The following is an 18,807-nucleotide window of genomic DNA, read 5'->3' as shown; positions in this document are numbered from 1 at the left end:
TAATATTTGTGCAACCTTAAGACTGCAACGTTACAGCTAGACGAGTTACCAACCTGCTGTTCAACCCATTTAGATGTGGTTTCAATTGAAGCAAACCATTTTGTTCTCTTGGTGAACTATAGCGCGAAGGGAACGATTCATGCTGTGTGTTCATATTAATTATGCACATTCTTATTGCATGGATTAGTCCCGATAGCGGAATGGCTAACCAAGGGATGGTGCTTTTGCAGATGGGCAATAACAACACTGCTAACCGTGGAAATGAGGGTCAAGGAGCACAGCCACCACCGTCTTCATCCTTGACTCAGGCTATTGCGACTCTTATCGCCGACCGCAATGAGCAGACCGAATTATTGAGGCAACTAGTGCAAAGCAATGCTGGCAGAGGTCGACAAGCACCACCAGTAGAAACTAACTACGTCGGTTTTCTTGCCACCCAACCACCTCTATTCCACAAGGTCGAAGATCCCCTTGAGGCAGATGCTTGGATTCGCACCATGGAGGACAAGTTTGGTATTCTTAATTGCACGGAAGTGGACAAGGCTGCCTTTGCCGCGCAATAGCTGAGAGGCCCGACAAAGATATGGTGGGCCAATCATTTAGCTATGCAACCAACAGAGAGACAGATTCCCTGGTCAGAGTTTAGAGAGATTTTTAGGGCACATTATATTCCAGAAGGTTTCATAAAAGTGAAAGTGGAGGAGTTTCTAAATTTGAAACAAGAGAACAGATCAGTGATGGAATATGCCAACATTTTCAAACATCTTGCACAATATGCTGCACATCACGTAGATACCGATGAAAAGAAGCAAGATTGTTTCCAGAAAGGGTTAAATACTGAGTTACTCATGCGTTTAGCAGTGAGAACATTTACCAGCTATAGTGACTTGGTCAGTAAAGCTATCCTCCAAGAAGATACGATGCTGAAGCATGAAAAGGCGAAAAAGAGGAAGAAATCACCTATTGGGACTTCTGGGAATGTTGTGCAACGCCTACGCCTGGTGCCCACTAGCTTTTCTCAAACTCAATATCAACTACAACAGGGGGTGTCTGAACTTGTGGCTCCTCCACAGTTGGAGCAAAAGGAACCCGTATTGCAACATGTTTTTCGCTCCCACCCTGATCCATGCAAGCATCACCTAGTCGAGGGTTGCCATCACTCGGAGGATATCTGTTACACTCCACCCAAGCCGAGAAAAGGCTCTAGCAAAACCAATAAGAAAAAGAAGGTGACTGATATTAAAGATGGTTGTGTGAGTTACACCACTTGTGAGGACGTGCCAGAAGGGGAACACGTGATGGCGGATATATTTTCCCTCAATGATCATCCAATTAGGGTTCTATTCGACTCTGGTGCTTCGCATATATTTCTTAGTAAGGCTTGTGCAGATAGGCACGGATTGAAAATTGATTGCATGACCACTTCATATAAAATTCAATCCCCAGGTGGTCAAATAATCACAAATCAAATGGCAAGAAAGGTACCAATCAACTTGGCTGGGAGAATCTTTCCGACCAATTTTATCATTCTCCCACATCAAGGGATTGATATCATATTGGGTATGAATTGGATGAAGGCGCATGGAGTTGTATTGGATACTCAGGCGCATGCTGTTCATATCAATTCACGTGCACATGGTTCTACGGTGTTACCTTTGACCAAGTACAAGGCACACAATACAACCATAAATAAATTGGAGGGTAAAAGCTTAGAGGAGATACCTGTAGTGTGCGATTATTCAGATGTCTTTCCAGAGGATTTACCTGGATTGCCACCTGATCGGGATGTTGAGTTTGTTATTGAACTCCAACCGGGTACAACACCTATCTCTAGAAGGCCATATCGGATGCCGCCAAATGAATTGGCAGAACTGAAGGTACAATTGCAGGACCTACTGAATAAGGGTTTCATCCGTCCGAGTTCATCACCATGGGGATGCCCAGCTTTATTTGTGAAAAAGAAAGACCAAAGTTTGAGGTTATGTGTTGATTACCGGCCTCTAAATGCAGTTACCATCAAGAATAAATACCCATTGCCTCGCATTGACATTCTCTTTGATCAGTTAGCCGAAGCTAAGGTATTTTCTAAGATAGATCTTCGATCCGGTTATCATCAAATAAAGATCAGACCTCAGGACATTCCAAAGACTGCTTTCTCTACTCGCTATGGTTTATTTGAGTACCTAGTCATGTCTTTTGGATTGACTAATGCTCCAGCTTACTTCATGTATCTTATGAATTCCGTCTTCATGCCTGAGTTGGACAAATTTATTGTGGTATTCATTGATGACATCCTGATATACTCCAAGAATGAAGAAGAGCATGCCAAGTACCTTCATATTGTTCTTCAACGTTTACGAGAGCACAAGTTGTATGCAAAATTCAGCAAATGTGAATTTTGGCTTAAAGAAGTTCCTTTCTTAGGCCATGTCATATCTGCAGAGGGTATTTCAGTTGATCCAGAAAAAGTTCAAGATGTGTTGGATTGGGAGACTCCAACATCAGTTAAGGAAATTCGCAGCTTTCTAGGATTAGCTGGGTATTATCGTCGATTTATCCCAGATTTTTCAAAAATTGCTAAGCCTATGACCGAGCTACTCAAGAAAGGTGTCAAGTTTCATTGGAATGACAAATGTGAAGAGGCTTTTCAAACTCTGAAAAAGTTTTTAACTTCTGCACCTATCCTGGCTCAACCCGATACATCAAAACCATTTGACATATACTGTGATGCATCTGGTACTGGTATTGGTTGTGTCTTCATCCAGGAGAACCGAGTGATTGCATATGCATCTAGGTCACTCAAACGGGACGAGGAAAACTACCCAACTCATGATTTGGAATTAGCTGCTATAGCTCATGCTCTGAAGATATGGCGGCATTATCTCTTGGGTAGTCCTTGTCGTATCTACACTGACCACAAGAGTCTTAAGTATCTTTTTACTCAACCTAATTTGAACATGCGCCAAAGGCGATGGTTGGAACTGATCAAGGATTATGAACTTGAAGTGCATTATCATCCGGGTAAAGCAAATGTAGTTGCAGATGCGCTAAGTCGCAAAGCTCACTGTCATTGCATCTCAGCTATACCATTAAGGGAGTCTCTTTGCTTTGAAATGGAAAAGCTGAACTTGAGCATTGTACCCTATGGCACACTGGCCCATCTAGAACTCACTCCTGCTCTTCGTGATCTAATCATCACAGCACAAAAGAAAGATAAAGGAATAAAGGAAATTCAGAGGAGATTATCAGAAGGAGATCCGAAAGTAAGTTGTTTCCACCAAGATAGTGAGAATGTGTTATGGTTTAAGAACCGATTAGTGGTGCCTAAAGATTTTGAGCTCAGAAAGGAAATTCTTGATGAAGCTCATACCTCTCGATTATCAATTCATCCTGGTAGCAACAAGATGTATCAAGACCTAAAACAACAGTTTTGGTGGACTCGGATGAAAAGAGAGATTGCCAAGTATGTGTCAGAGTGTGACATCTGTCGTAGGATCAAAGCTAGTCATCTTAGGCCAGCTGGAATGCTGCAACCCATGAGTATTCCTGAATGGAAATGGGAAGACATCAGCATGGATTTCATTGTTGGTTTACCTCGAACTCAAAAGGGTTATGATTCGATCTGGGTCATTGTAGACCGCCTGACCAAATCCGCACATTTTCTTCCAGTTAAAACAATCTATCGAGCAAAGAAGTATGCCGAGTTGTATATGGATCGCATCCTATGTTTACATGGAGTGCCAAAGACTATCATATCAGATCGAGGGACCCAGTTTGTTGTTCGCTTCTGGGAACAATTGCATACTTGTTTAGGAACTCGATTGATCCGCAGCTCAGCTTATCACCCTCAAACAGATGGCCAAACAGAGAGAATTAATCAGATTTTAGAAGATATGCTCCGCGCATGTGTTTTAGCCTACCCGCAGAAATGGGATGAATGCTTGCCATTAGCTGAATTTTCTTATAACAATAGCTATCAAGGAAGCATAAAAATGGCACCATTCGAAGCTTTATACGGTCGTCGATGCCGTACTCCTCTGAATTGGTCCGAAGTTGGAGAGAGGACTATTTTTGGACCTGACATGGTTAAAGAAGCCGAAGAACAAGTTCATCTTATTCAAGAGAACTTGAAGATTGCACAGTCCCGTTACAAGAGTTATGCGGATAAACGGCGTGATCCACTTGTTTTTGAAGTTGGTGACCATGTCTATTTAAAAGTATCACCTTGGAAAGGCGTGCAAAGATTTGGAGTAAAAGGAAAACTAGCTCCCCGCTACATTGGTCCATACCCAATTGTGGAGAGGTGTGGTCATGTAGCTTATCGGTTGAATCTTCCAACAAAGTTTTCGGCAATTCATAGCATCTTCCATGTATCGCAACTCAAGAAGTGTCTAAGAGTTCCAACTGAAGCTATTGATAGTGACACCATTCAATTAGAATCTGATCTCACTTATCCTGAGCATCCAATCAAGATACTTGATCGCAAGGATCGAGTTACTCGTCGCACAACCAATCGATTCTACAAAGTTCAATGGAGTAATCACTCCGAAGATGAAGCTACTTGGGAGCAAGAGGAATTTCTTAAAGCCAAGTATCTTGATTTCCTAAGCTCTCATCAAGGTACTTCACACTTGAACCTTCTTGTCTTGTATTTTCCGTTATGCTTGAATCTCGGGACGAGATTCCTTTAAGGGGGGGAAGGCTGTAACACCCCGGTGTTAGTTTTGACGTTAATATCGTGCTTAATCGCTAATCTGGGTTAATCACGGTCATTAGCGTTAATCGAGTTCGTGTGGTAAAACATTGTTTAGCCGCGTTCGATCACGTTTTTCTCCTTAATCCGAGCTTCGAATCAATTTTTGCCAAAAAGCAAAGTTGTAGCTCATCTTGTCCTCTACAACTTTTATTTTGACTAAATTTCGAGTGCCAATGTGAAAATTTGAGCTTTAGCTGGTCAAAGTTGGGTCAAAATTTGTTGAAACTCCACTGTTGATTCCCTGTTTGCCACTGTGTTCGGCGCCCATACCGCGACGACCGCCGGCGACTCCACGCGTCGCACGCGCCGGCGATCCTCGCCCTTCTCACTGCGTCGTCCTTATCCGTTCACGAGCCTGGATACTTCTCGTTCCCGTCCCCTTCTCATTCCTCGCGCATGGGTCGAGCCGAGCTCGAGCAGAGCCATCGCCGGCCGCCGTGCCGACCACCCTCGCCGCTCCGCTTCGATTGCTCGCACCCCAAGCCGTTTAACCTCACCTTCCACCTCCACCACCCCTCTCTGAGTCTGATTTCGCCTTCCTTAGCTCGATTCGAGTGCACGGTGAGGTTCCTTGCCTTCTCCTCCTCCTCCCCGACCTTTTCCCCCGCGGAAACCGCCGCCGCCGCCGCTGGCTCACCGTCGCGCCGCCGCGGGCGCTCTGGCCGCCACCGCGCGCCCCGGGGCCGCCCTGCGCGGGGCCGCTGGCCGCCGCCGCGCGCCTTGGGGCCGGTAGGCCGCCCTGGCCCTGGCCGTCCCACTTTTAGCTCACGGGATGCTTACCGTGCCATCCAAGGCGAGGCCTTGGAGCAAGACGTAATGCGGATTTGGGCGACCAGGCTTCCCACCAAGGTTAAGTTCTTTTCGTGGCTCCTCGTGCGTGGGCGTCTAAACACCAGGGCCTACCTCCACCACCGGAACATCAGGACACTTGAGGACTCATGGTGCGTCCACTGCGAAAAGAGATCCAGAAACTAAGCTCTAATTTACTCTTCAATGGAAGAGGGCGGAGGGCGGAGGGCGGAGGCGTTACGCATGACCGCAACGACTGTCCGTGCGTTTGAAATGCAACTCCAGTTACAATGCGCCGTGCCCGTGGCCCCGTGGTAGAAAGTTCGCCGGAGACCGGAATGCAGCCGTCGCCCGCCGGCGGGGAACGCCGTGCGCTGCCCCGCCTCTGCCATGGCGCCGCCGCGGACTTCCCTGCGTGCGCCCTTGCGCTGCCCCGCACGCGCCCTGCCCCGCACGTGCCCTGGCCGCGGCCTTGCCGCCGCGCAGTTGGGCCAGGCCGCCGCCGGCGAGCCGCGGGCGGGCGGCAGCGCCGCCGCCACCTCTGCGCCAGGCCGTGCACGGCCCAAGCAGGGGAGGGGAGCGGGCCAAGGCTCCCATACATGTGGGGCCCGGCTGTCAGCCGCCCCCCTTTTTCTTTTAATGTTTTATTTATTATCTTTTGGCTGAAAACTTCAAGATTATGTAGAAAATTATAGAAAAATGAGAAAAATGCAAAATAATTTTTGTTAGGTTTCTAAAATAAATATCTTCAGAAGAAAAATACTTGTGCTTGGTAAATGTCACTTTTGCCCTTGCTAAAAAAATTCAGTTTGTGTTTAACCTTGTTTATTTATTACCAGTTGTTCTATTGCTCTAAAAATTATGAAATTTATTCATTAAATTACTTTTTGTACGTATAGTTCACTGAAAAATTTCCTTGGGTAAAAGCTTTGCGTGTGTTGCAAATCCTTTTATGTTCGATTTATTGTAGCTAGTAGCAAAGTAAATGTTTTCTTTTCTCAATAATTGTTAATAAATTTTTCTTGCATGTGTTATCAATGTATTTTCATGCTAGTAAAGTTTTGTGATTTAGTCATGTCGGCAAGTTGAGTTCCTGCACGTGTTTTGCTCTTAGCCGCAGTTTTTCCTTTTTGCGCTGCCAAATAAATTTTCTTTCGGTGTTATCATTTCATCGTGAACGCTTGTGTCATTTCATTGCACCATTTTAATTATTGCATGGCATCCTTTTTCATATGTGTAGACATCACGAGCGAAGCCGTCTACGAGTTGGTCGTTGAGCCGATCCAGGAGCCGCAAGCAGGAGAACCGCAAACCGAAGCAGCCGTGGTCGATAACCCTGCTGACCTGCAAGGCAAGCCCCGGTGTATAACCCTTAATTTCAGTATTCAATATTTGTTATATATTTACTGTGCATTTATGTTTCTAGGAGTTGATTGGAACCTTAGATGCATGATCCCTAGGTTTCCTCAGTCGCTCTACTAGTATACAGGTCGAATCTTTGAGAAAAAGAAAGGAAAAATGGAGACCGAGCGGAGATGGATTGGTTATGGATATGGAAGTTATGGAAAGTGAGCCTCCGCCTGTGTCGATTGAGGACCGTACCGTTGTTGGCACTACTGATCGAGGATTGAACAGTACTAACCACATGCCGGAAGTAGGAGGTAGTCGAAACCGGTAAGCTCAGTACCATATGTGCACCGGTAGCCGGACTTGATACTGTATTCACCAGTGGAGCTAGTATTCAAACTCATGGCTGACCCTTCGATGGTATTGGTGGGGCTAGCAGTCCCGGGTCGCAGGGCAGTTCGGTTATTCGGTGTGCATATGTGAAGGGTTGCCACGTAGGGTCCGACGGGGCCTATATGTGACGTGTGTGTTAGGTCCACCTTGCAAGGTTAAATCGAATCGATTCGCCGTGACTCGCGGATATGAGAACCTTGGTCTCTCTGTCACATCATAGTAAAGAAGTGGAATGAGTTTGAACTGAGAATGTTGGCTGTGGTAATCTGAAAAGATAATGTGATCAACCATACGTCCTATGGCTAACCATCAATTTGACCCTTAAACAACAAAGCTATCATCAAAATGCAGGGATAGGGATAAAATCTGATCGATCGTTGACTAATCCAGCTGACAGTTTTATTTGTGTGGTAATGCCTCCCCAAACTGCAGAATTACTGACGGAGCATGCCGAACCGTAAGGCTTAGGATCTTTCAAAAAAAAAAAATGCTGCGATTACATCTGGCCAGGGCACACAGAACCTTCAGCTTGAGGTTAGCATATCATGGACTGGCAACACCAATCATATATAGTAACTGAAAATAGGTGGTGAAATAATGTGCTTAAGCTAAGTTTTCGTTTTTCTTCACTCTCCACAGTTCGGTTAAAGGGCTCCAGCAACTGTACATGTGCAGGCAACTGCATATGCAGAGGTAATGCAGTGTTAGTTGTGAGTGTCATTCAAGAAAAAATTAAGTACATCTGAAGCAGATGAATGTTGGATAATTATTTATTGAGGACTTGATATTGTCCTCTTGATGATCGATCATCATCTGATTATCATCAAGATGGCTGCCGTACAAACTTCATAGGCAGGCTGCTGCTACTCTGTTTTATTAAGCACTACTCCATCCTGTTACGCGCCATACGACGGAGCGGCTGCCGGCAGCCACAGCACGTAGTTGAGCGGCACGAAGTGGCGAAATGCAGAAGAACCCATCGTCCCAGCCCGTCGTGTCGGCCTGCCACATCGCGATCGCCCTGCCCTCTCCCTGAGCTGCCTGCTGCCGTCGTCAGCAGCTAGACGCGGAGCGCCTCCGCGCCGGCCGGCCGGCCGGTGGCAGAAGTGGTCAGTGGGCCATGAACGGGTACGCCGCCATCGGGTAGCAAAAGACATGGCATCTAATATTTCTATATCAAGCACCAATACAATTGTATAAGTAAAGTGATTATGTAATTATGAGCTCAATCTTACATAAGCCCTTCACGAAACTCTATGTTAAAGTCAAAGTACAATAGCGTGCTCAATGTCCGAGAGCGCGGCTATTACAATAGATTATAAACCCTGCAGGGGTGTACAACTTTTCCCACACGACACGAGACCATAGGCCATACGACCCGTCGATCCGTAAGCAATGATTCACGTGTCAACCGTTCGCATACCCATCCCCAACGCTGAGACGAATGGATGGGATGGACAGGTGCAACGGAACCGCCGACTACATCCCATCACAAACCGCGCCGAATCCGCTCAGTGAAGGGTGCGCGTATGGTACTTAGCTTACCATCCCATTATAAAGTATGTGGCTTGTACGGAAAAGTGCTCAAGTATCAAAGCGATGACGCATCGGTCCTTAACCAACTCAAGCAAGTCTAAACCATTTGGATTCCACTTCCAACATGGCCCTACCACACTTGCTCAAGTCTCGATCCATCATTCATATCTTGCTCATGTTTTAATCTTTCTCATCTACTCAAGTATATTTAAGCAAACACTCTATGGCCGTGTTTGTTTCCGCTTAAAATCCGATTCTGGATGGAAAAAATCAAAAAATCCCACCCAAACGCTGCGCTTAATTTTCGATTCTATCGGCCGCCGATTCCCACGGAAGCGCCAAAACAACGTGAATCGTGATTCCTCCCACCGCGGCTCAGAACTCGCGCACGGGAAAAGCGAGTGGATTTCCACTGACTGCCCCCCCTCCACCCCGTCTCCCTCCCGATAGGATACCCCTTCCCCTGTTCGACCCCTCCTCCCCCGAGATACCGCCGCCGCCCCTCTACCGCCGCCCCCTCCCTCCTGCGCCGCTCGCCGCCCTCGGGAGACGGTGCGCCTCCCGCGCGGGGACCCGAGCCCGGATCCGCGCACTCCTCCTGATCTGCGCCCACCGCCTCGCAGATCCGCGCAGTGCTACTCGGCCCGCTGCCTCCAAGATCCGCGCCGCCGACGCCCGGAATCGCGCCGACCCTCTCCTTCACAGGCTCCGGCGTGACTCCGCCCACCCTCCCGTGCTGCTGCGCCGCCGTCTGTGACCTCCCCCCAACCGGAGCTGCGCCGCCCCCCCTGACCTCCCCCCGCGCCGCCCTGCAGTCTCCCGCCGCCGCCCTTGCCTCTCCCGCTGCAACTGCCGCAGCTCCTGCCTTCCCCCTCCGTCGCCCCTGGCCCCTGGCCCTCCCTGCCCAGGTACGTCGCCGCACTTGTTTTCCCTCCTGGAGGAGCACCGCCGGCCCATGACTGACGGCCTTTCAATCCACGATTGGAGTAGCGCCGGCGACACTCACTGACGCCGGATCTACGCCGCCCACCCCTGCAGTGCGCCGCCGCCACCCCTGCCGTGCGCCACCGCCGCCTCCAGGTACGCTGCCGCCCCTTGTTGCTGGAATGTGGATTGGACACATGCATAGTTTATTTTTGAGCTATTTATGCTGGCATTCTATGACCTCTGGGGTAGCATGAGATGCAAAGATTTGTATGGGATTCCAGTTATGTTCGTTATTTTCTGCAATATGGGTATATCTTCAGGAACATGAATTGTTAGTTGGAATTTTGATTAGGCAACCATGCAGTTATTTAACATGGCCTTATTTTACTTTCTAACCAGCATGGCTAACATATAGGTGATTGAGGTATATGGCCTCAGTTTTTGTTTAGTCTTTTGTTAGGAGGCGGCTTAGGTCTGGTCGTCAAGAGGCTGTAAAGTTTTTGAGGAGTTGTACATACTTTCTGCTTACCTATTAATCAAAGCTGCAACTTCTTACAAATACCCTTGATTACTCTTGTTCTTTGTAATGCTCCCCAGCTATATCTCATGATGAACCTCCGATTCGTAATGGATAAGTTTGCACTGGTATTTATAAGATGAATAACAAGGATCAGTGAAAAGTCCATAAGACTGGATAGCTGTTAGAATTTTGGTCTTGAGCCTGTTGGGCAGATAAAACTAACAACTAAGGGTACTGCCAAGTGGCTTTGTGGCTTGTATACTATTAGTTCGATGATGCGTCTAGTGTTTGGTTCATAAATTTCTGATGTCATTTCATTTGTCACCAAGATGGCATGGCAAAGCAGGCTGTATTGTTAAATTTCGAATTCCACATCGTTATGTTTAGATGGAATTATCAGGAAAGGTTGTTGCAAAATGGGATTGTTAGGAGCTGGTGATAGTTGTAGATTGCATACAATTTTTTTGGAATAATAGACCTTGTATGTTTAGATGGAAAAATCAGGAAAGGTTGTTGCAAAATGGGATTCCTTTGCTGCCAAAGTTTTCAATGATATCTGCTGCGAAGAAGTTCTTGCCCACAATCGCCCTCAACAATGTTTGAACAATGTGGGATATGCAAATCTGGTTCGGAAATTTTATGAACGAACCAAAAGGCCATACACTGAAGGGCAAATGAAGAACCGATGGGATGTACTGAAAAAAAAGTATACACAATGGAAGACCTTAAACTTGAGAGCCACTGGATTGGGAAGGGATCCCAATACTGGTTGTATTGTTGCTGATGATGATTGGTGGAAGGAACAAGAACAGGTGAGCAAATTGTCTAATGAATGCATTAATATATTATGTCGGCACAGTTTCTATTCTTCAACAAATTGTCTAATGAATGCATTAATATATTTTGTAGGCCATGCCAGGATGTACTTCTAATTTCAGATTTTTACCATTTGAGCATGAGGACCAAATGAGAATAATGTTTGAAGCTATTATAGTTACAAATGAGACCTCTTATGTTCCAACTGGGCATGGCAATGGTGATGAAATTGGGGAGGGTGATGTTGCCGGTAATGATGTTGCTGGTAATGATGATGGAGAGATAGGTGGGATTGGAACTAGTGCAGAGAGGAGGGCAGGAAAAAGGGCTGCACATCACTCACCTAAGGGAAAGAAGAAGAAGACTTTCAGAGACCAATGCATGAAGCGTTTGGTTGAAGCATATGAGATTAAAGCTCAGAGTAGTAAACAGTCTGCTACTTCACAAGTTGTTGATCTTGTTAGAGATGAGATTGGAAGTATGTTGGAGCAAGTCATTAATGATGGGGCCGAGGAAGGGAGTGATGAACACTTCTATGCTACACAACTTCTTACCAAGAAGGAGAACCGTGATGTCTTCATTACACTGAAGACACCAAATGGAAGGCTGAGTTGGCTAAGGAGGGCATGGGAGAACAGGAAGAAGCATTAGTGTGTTTTTTTAATTGTCCTTAAGTTGGTTGTGTGAGACATTTTCCTTGCATCCTTAAGTTTGATGTGTGTGATACTAGAGTATTTGTTTCATAAGACATTTATCAGTTGTGTTGTACCAATAAAAATTTGGCTTTCTAATTGTTACTTTTTACAGGCTTTCATTATCTATGAGTTCTTCTAGCTGTTCTAGTGAATCTGGAGACACTTCTGAGTCTGAGAATGCCATGGTTGTGGACGAGTCTGATGATGACGACGACGATTTTATGGTAGCAATGGTTGCTTTGGAATGGATGGCATCAGGCAACCTGCACAAGAAGACAATACATAATTCTTCGTTACCTGTCATGACCGGTATACAGTGGGTTGAGTTAACACTACAAAATCCAGTTGATTGCTATGACATGTTCAGAATGCGAAGGTCAGTTTTCTTACGGCTTCATGACACCTTGGTACAGAATTATGGATTGAAATCAAGCAGAGTATTTTGTAGCAAGGAAGCCTTAGGAATGTTTTTATGGGCTTGTGGTGCACCTCAATCTTTTAGGCAATGCAGGAACAAGTTTCGTCGATCGTTAGAAACTATTAGTAGAAAATTTGCAGCAGTTCTTGATTCCATTATGAGATTAGCTTTTGATATTGTGAGGCCAAAAGATCCACATTTTGGTACAATCCATCCTAGACTGCAAGAAGCAAGGTTCTGGCCGCATTTTGAAGATTGCATAGGTGCAATAGATGGTACTCATATACCGGTAACTGTGTCATTAAGTGAGCAACCCAAATACATTGGTCGCCATAAGTATGCCTCACAAAATGTGATGGCGGTATGTGACTTTGATATGCGGTTCATATTTGTTGTCACCGGTTGGCCTGGTTCTGTTCATGACACTCGTGTACTATTGGATACGCTTGTCACATACAAGGACCAGTTTCCGCATCCTCCTCATGGTAAGAACAAGTTGCGGGCAATTTATTTTTCGATCAATAATTCCTCATTGCTACGTAACATGACATAAATTTGATATGCAGGAAAGTATTATCTTGTTGACTCTGGATACCCTAATAGAAAAGGATTTCTTGCACCCTACAAGGGACAAAGGTATCATGTTTCCGAATGGCGTCATGGTCACCAACCAGTGGGATTGAAAGAGGTGTTTAATCATGCACATTCATCCCTTAGAAATGTGATTGAGCGGTCATTTGGAGTTCTAAAGATGAAGTGGCGCATTCTCAAGAACTTGCCCAGTTATCCAGTTAACAAGCAGTCCAAGATTATAGTTGCTTGTATGGCCCTTCACAATTTCATTAGGGAATGCGACTTAGAAGATCCACATTTTGAAGAAGACGTTGAAGATGATAGTCCTCATCCAACTTATGATGACGATGGTGGTACTGGAGATGATGTCGATATGAATGCATTTCGTGATGCGATCGCTACCGCTATGGTTTCGTGATTTAGTTTATAAATTAGTTGTATCCATCACTTATGTACTCAATGTTTAGAAATTAGTGCTGGTACATCTCTTGGGCTAATTGTGATATTAATCTATTTGATCTAATAGTAATATAATTATGTAGTCAAGATTGTAAAAAATTATAACAATTATTGAATTCTGCTCGTATTTAGCAAACAAATGAGATATCATCAGCCTCAAGGGTATTTCAGACTTTATACCACTCAGCTCAGAGAATCAGCTCAAAATAATCAGGATTGCCAAACACCCAGCTTATTCAGACAGCCGATTCTCCAGACAGCTCGCTTATCTCAGAATCCTGATTGTCAGAAAAGCGAAGTCCAGAAAAGCGGAAACAAACAGGCCCTATAGCTCGTGAGTGATGGTGATCTTTCCATCTCTCGACTTCTACCGTAAGCTAAGCATGGCTAGGCAAATTAATTCGAGAAGTCTAAGCATACATACTTTACCTAGTATAGTTGTTCTAGAGCTATAAGGGAAACATGCCGAGCGGTGTGACACCCCGGCCCAGGGCTTAATAGGATTAATAGGATATTCATACCAACAAGTTGCAACTTCTTTTCCGGAAACCGGTCTCCAAAAAACTCCGAGGTTAAGCGTGCTTGGCCCGGAGCAATTTGGGGATGGGTGACCGACCCGGAAGTTATTCCCGGGTGCGCACGAGTGAGGACAAAGTGTGCAGAAAAGACATGTGTTGGTCTGTGAGGGCAGTCTATGTCCTAGAAAGCTGTCAGATGTAAGCGGGCCCGGCCTCGGGGAGGCGGGACGTTACAAGCGGGTTCTACACAAATCACATGGCTAGATAGGATTAAGCCCATGCACAAGCAATACTTTATAATAGCAAATTAAGGATTCAAAAGTAAGGTTTGAGATACATAGGTGCCTGCCTTGTTACTCCGCAACCGCGACTCTCCGAAATGTCATCCTCTAGGAAAGGAGATAAATGCATGAATTAGAAAGAATGCCAGTGCATATGCTTATGATGAATTAGAAAAGATGTCATGAATGCATATACTTATGAGATGCAATGATTTATGAGAGGTAAAAGCTAACATGATTCAAGATCATAAAGGAATCAATTCAAAGAGTTAAATAAGGCCACACAAACATTACATAGGGTGGAGATACAAAACAATTACTCACACATTTGCACACATACTTTACAAGACAAGTTGTAACATGACGATACTATAAAACTAGTTATGGTATTACTAGTCATCATATAAATTAACAGTAAGTAACTCATTTCAACATCAAGCATCAACCATAAGAGTAGTTAATGATTGCTATCAACATGGAGTGCAAGAGACTAGAGTATGCTCATACAAGTTAGGAATATTGTTATAGCTAAATTTAGACAATTCAAAAATTAATGGGTAACTCTAGCAACATCACATTTTAGTTAAGGAAAGATCATCATTATAAAGAAGGGAAGCTAGCAAATCATGTTCTATTTAATTAAGGTGACATCATTACTATAAGTTATTTCATGGAGGTTACTAACCACAAAAGCATATCCTATTTATTTTTAATTATCGGAGAACGGTTGATAGCTCACATGAGCACAAGTGATTCACTAGGCATTTTGCAAGTAGATTAATCCTAGAACAACATATTCAAATTTGTATCCTCCTACAAACATCTAATGAAAGCTAGTATTTACAACAACATATCATGGCCATAGGTAATTAACAAGAGTGGTTTATGATTTTAGAAAGAGCATCATAAACTAATTAACCATGCATTCAACTAGAGAACAAGCTCTTAATTAATAAATTAGAAACTACAAGAGCATATAATTATTTCATAGGTGTTATTAATTTTAGACAGTAGATAAAAGTTGAGTAAAGTAAACAAAACTGGATTTACAATTTTAGAGGCACATATGTATTTATTGTACATCATACTATTTAACTAGTGTTAAGCAAACATAGATTAAACTGTACCAATCTATAAGCAATTAATGCAAAACAACATATCTAATGGATAGCACACATCATAAGGAAGCTAGCAAAATTGGTTTCATAATTTTTGGACTAGCAGAGAATTAATTATGCAATTTATATGATAAATACATATTAAATAAACTGAGAAAATAATATAATTACTTTGTGTGTAAACGTATTTTTAACAGGTAGAGTAGATCAAGACAAAACCAACAAAATTTGTTTCACATCAATCGGAGCTATATTCAATTTTATACAAATTATACAAGATGATGCATGCTTATGCACTTAAACAAACAAGTCTGCTATCATGCTGCTACAATACCCGCAGACCGTCCGGTTCGGAAGGGCGGACCGTCTGTAGTACAAGCTCGGGATGAGTTCCAAAAATGCATCGGTTCTGTGTAAAATTTGGAATTGAACGGCGGACCGTCCGGTGGTGAATCGCGGACTGTCCGCCGTAGAAAATTCTGGGGACGCGTTTTGTGCAGAGGCTCGGTCTAGGAGGTCATGACTCGCGGACTGTCCGGCCGTAGGTCGCGGACCGTCCGCTCGTCGGCCGAGGCTCACCGGCGAGGTCGCCGACGGAGGCTCCGACAACGGTTTCGAGTGTGATTTGTTTCTATGAGTTCCTCAGGACATGGGAAACTTATTTTGGCTATTACATTTGACATGCATGGAGTCTACGAAGCTCTAGGTTATCAATGGTGAGATGCCATGGATGGGATATGGACCTTGAATGAGGGCACAAGAAGGAAGGGGAACAGCGAGGGGGGGCTCACCGGCGATATGTAGAGCACGAGTAAATGGCCACTTGTTGGAGTAGAGCGGCGTCGGTGTAGATCGGCTCGAGTTCATCCTTGTTTTCTTGGGGAAGATGAAGAAGAAGCTTGGGGATGGCCTTCTCCTAGGTCTCCGGCGAGGAATGGATGGTCGAGGTGGTGGAGAAGCTCGTCGGCGTCGTCCTCCGCTGGTCCTCCATCGAACTCCGGTGAGAATGTGGTGGATTTAGTCAGGAGAGATGGGTTCTTCCTCCATGGCTTAGTGGAGAAGAGGGCAAGAGGGAGGGAGGAGCTTCTGTGTGAAAAGAAAGACTATAGGAAGGGGAGAGGGCGCTGGTTGTGGTGGGAGTCGGATGGGGCATAGACACGCACGGGTATACGTGGCTCAACTTCTCTGCAGAGACGACACGCACACAGGTGGTTCTCGCGGACCGTCCGCGAGGGAGAAGCGGACACTCCAAAAAACAGTCAACTGACATCCTGGTTCTGTACAAAACTTGTCTCTTTACTCCGTTCTTCAAAACTGATCTTCCAAGCCTTCAAAAATCATGCCAATTTTTGTGTTGATACTAGAAATTAAGAGCAACCCATTTTGCTTGGAATTGGTAGAAAAACTATTGTAGATTTGAAATGAAAATTCTTCTCGGAATGTTATTTTTGGCCTTTTCGACTGAGTTGTTTGGCTTCATGGATTCCTAAAATCCGGTAAAAATCACCTTAATTCTAGATTTTGAAAATAATAATTTATAAAAATAACTCCCAACATAAGTCAAATAATAAAAATGCAAGTTGCTTCACAAAGCATGAGTTTCAAAGGTATCAACAATTCAAAATTAAATTCAAATGCATTCAAATCAAGCACAAATTTTTCTCAAAGCTAAACAAAGATGCTCATTATGCTATGCTTAACATGATAATTAGTCTTGTCGCACATGCTAATCACGCACAGACGCACTAGTCTTGTTTCAAAAAAAAAATCATGCAGTAGCTTGATGAATACTCCATCCGTCCCAAAAAAAATATAATAGTTCTCGTTTTCCAAGAAATCAAATAATTTAAAGTTGAACCAAATTTATATAAAATTAGAAATATTTATATCTAAAAATAGATTTAATATAAAAATATATTACATAATTAATCTAATAATATCTATTTTGTAATATAAATGTTAATACTACTTCCTCCGTCCATAAAAGAATGCGATTATAGGATTCTCCGCGGTCAAACTAGTTCAAATTTGACCAAATTTTTAGTAAAAAGTATTAGCGCTTATGTCTCCAAATAAATTTATTATGAAAATATGTTCTAATTTAATGAAACTTATTTTATATCATGAATTCTATTACTTTTTTATATAACTTTAATCAAAGTTCAACCTATTTTAGTTATCAAAAAGCGAGAATTGCATTCTTTTATGGATGGAGGGAGTATTTTATATAAGTTTGATTGAAATTTAAATTGTTTGGCTTCTCGGAAGCGAAAGTTGTATTACTTTTGAGACGGAAGGAGTACTGATCGGTGTAACAAACAGAGATCACTGACAAAACAACAAAGTGAGCAGCTCATTACGAAAGTAATGACACATCCTCGGCGGCTAGGCATGGCTACTTGACTATAAAAGAAGCATGTAATCTGATCCTTTAACATAGCAAGATATCTGCTCACATGGATACAGTGCGATTTCAGCTTTTTGTTGACTGAAGAATTGCAGGGCTGAAAACTGTAAAATCAGGAAACTAGTAGTAACCAAACTTTGCAGAGACATATCTGAAATTATGCACATGTCTGAAGCATCTCTGTGTCATTCATGTTGGACAATTATTTGTCACAAACATTTTACTTGAGATTGTCCTCTTGATGATCATCAGATGGAAGACATGCACAAATTTCACAAGCAAGCTGGTACTCAGCTCAGTTAATCCTCTCATCTTTTATTAATCACGAGTACTTCCTGGCTTCCTGCTATATGTGCCCTGGAGATTGGCAGCAGCAGGCAGCCAGAGCACGTAGTTGAGCGGCATCAAGTGGCAGATCTCCTCCCCGCGCGTCGCGTTCAGCATCCGGAAGTAGCCAGCGTCCCAGCTCGTCGTGTCGGCGTGGCACATCGCGACCGCGGTCGCGCCCGCGCCGGCCGCCGTCAGCTCGACGCGGAGCGCTTCCACGCCGGCCGGCCGGTGGCAGTAGTGGACGATGTACGGGTAGGGCATCGGGTGGCACGGCACCACGCCGGCTGCGCCGCCGCCGATGCGCGCGACCCCGTTCGGCGCCACGACGTACCTGGCGCCGGCGGCGGCCTCCTCCTCCCCGTGGACGACGGTGACGACGGCGCGCGGCTCGCCGGTCCCCAGCGCGCTGGCGGCGAAGGCGGCCGCGGCTTGCTGCGACGTGGCGCAGGCGTGAGGCTCCGGGGACGCCTCCTCGCAGGTCCGGAGCGTGGCGGCGACCTGCTCGGCCTTGCTCGACCCACGCGGGATCCTGAACATCCTCAGGATGGTGTCGAGCTGGTCGGAGCTGAAGGGGACGGCGTCGGCGGCCGCCCGGGAGATGAACCTCCGGGGAGCCGGGAAGCCGTGGCCGGCGAGCCTGGTGCCTTCCGGCAGGATCGCCCCCGGAAACAAGCTCTTCCGCAGGAAGAGCATCCCGGGCTCGACATGGATGCCACGTGCCGGCTCCCCCGCACCCGCCGAGGCAGGAGGGTCCCACTTCGCCTCCGGCTTGACGGAGCTCCCGCGGGGAGAAGGTGGCCTCAGGTACCACTTCACCCGGTACGCCTCTGGCTCGAAGGAGCCCTTGTGCGCTGTAGACGGGGATGGCAATCTGATCTCCTCTTTCGCCACCGCCGGCGCACCGACGAAAAGGAAGACAAGAAG

General features: G+C 45.1%; 2 protein-coding genes across 2 annotated transcripts; one reads left to right on the top strand and one right to left on the bottom strand.

Annotated features, from left to right (window-relative positions):
• Positions 1-11,385: 11,385 nt before the first annotated feature.
• Positions 11,386-13,188, top strand: LOC120694977 (protein ALP1-like). Its single transcript, XM_039978312.1, has 3 exons — positions 11,386-11,469; positions 12,336-12,682; positions 12,764-13,188. Exons 1-3 carry the CDS (start codon positions 11,462-11,464, stop codon positions 13,186-13,188), a joined length of 780 nt encoding a protein of 259 aa, XP_039834246.1. The 5' UTR covers positions 11,386-11,461.
• Positions 13,189-17,559: 4,371 nt separating this feature from the next.
• Positions 17,560-18,807, bottom strand: LOC120662398 (BURP domain-containing protein 4-like). The gene has a single exon (XM_039941554.1). The coding sequence runs from the start codon at positions 18,574-18,576 to the stop codon at positions 17,872-17,874; it is 705 nt and encodes a 234-aa protein (XP_039797488.1). The 5' UTR covers positions 18,577-18,807; the 3' UTR covers positions 17,560-17,871.

The sequence above is a fragment of the Panicum virgatum genome, chromosome 2K (genome assembly GCF_016808335.1).
Source record: "Panicum virgatum strain AP13 chromosome 2K, P.virgatum_v5, whole genome shotgun sequence".
Lineage (NCBI taxonomy): Eukaryota > Viridiplantae > Streptophyta > Magnoliopsida > Poales > Poaceae > Panicum > Panicum virgatum.
The sequence above is the reverse complement of the archived record's forward strand: the minus strand, read 5'-3'. Positions and strand labels throughout refer to the sequence as shown.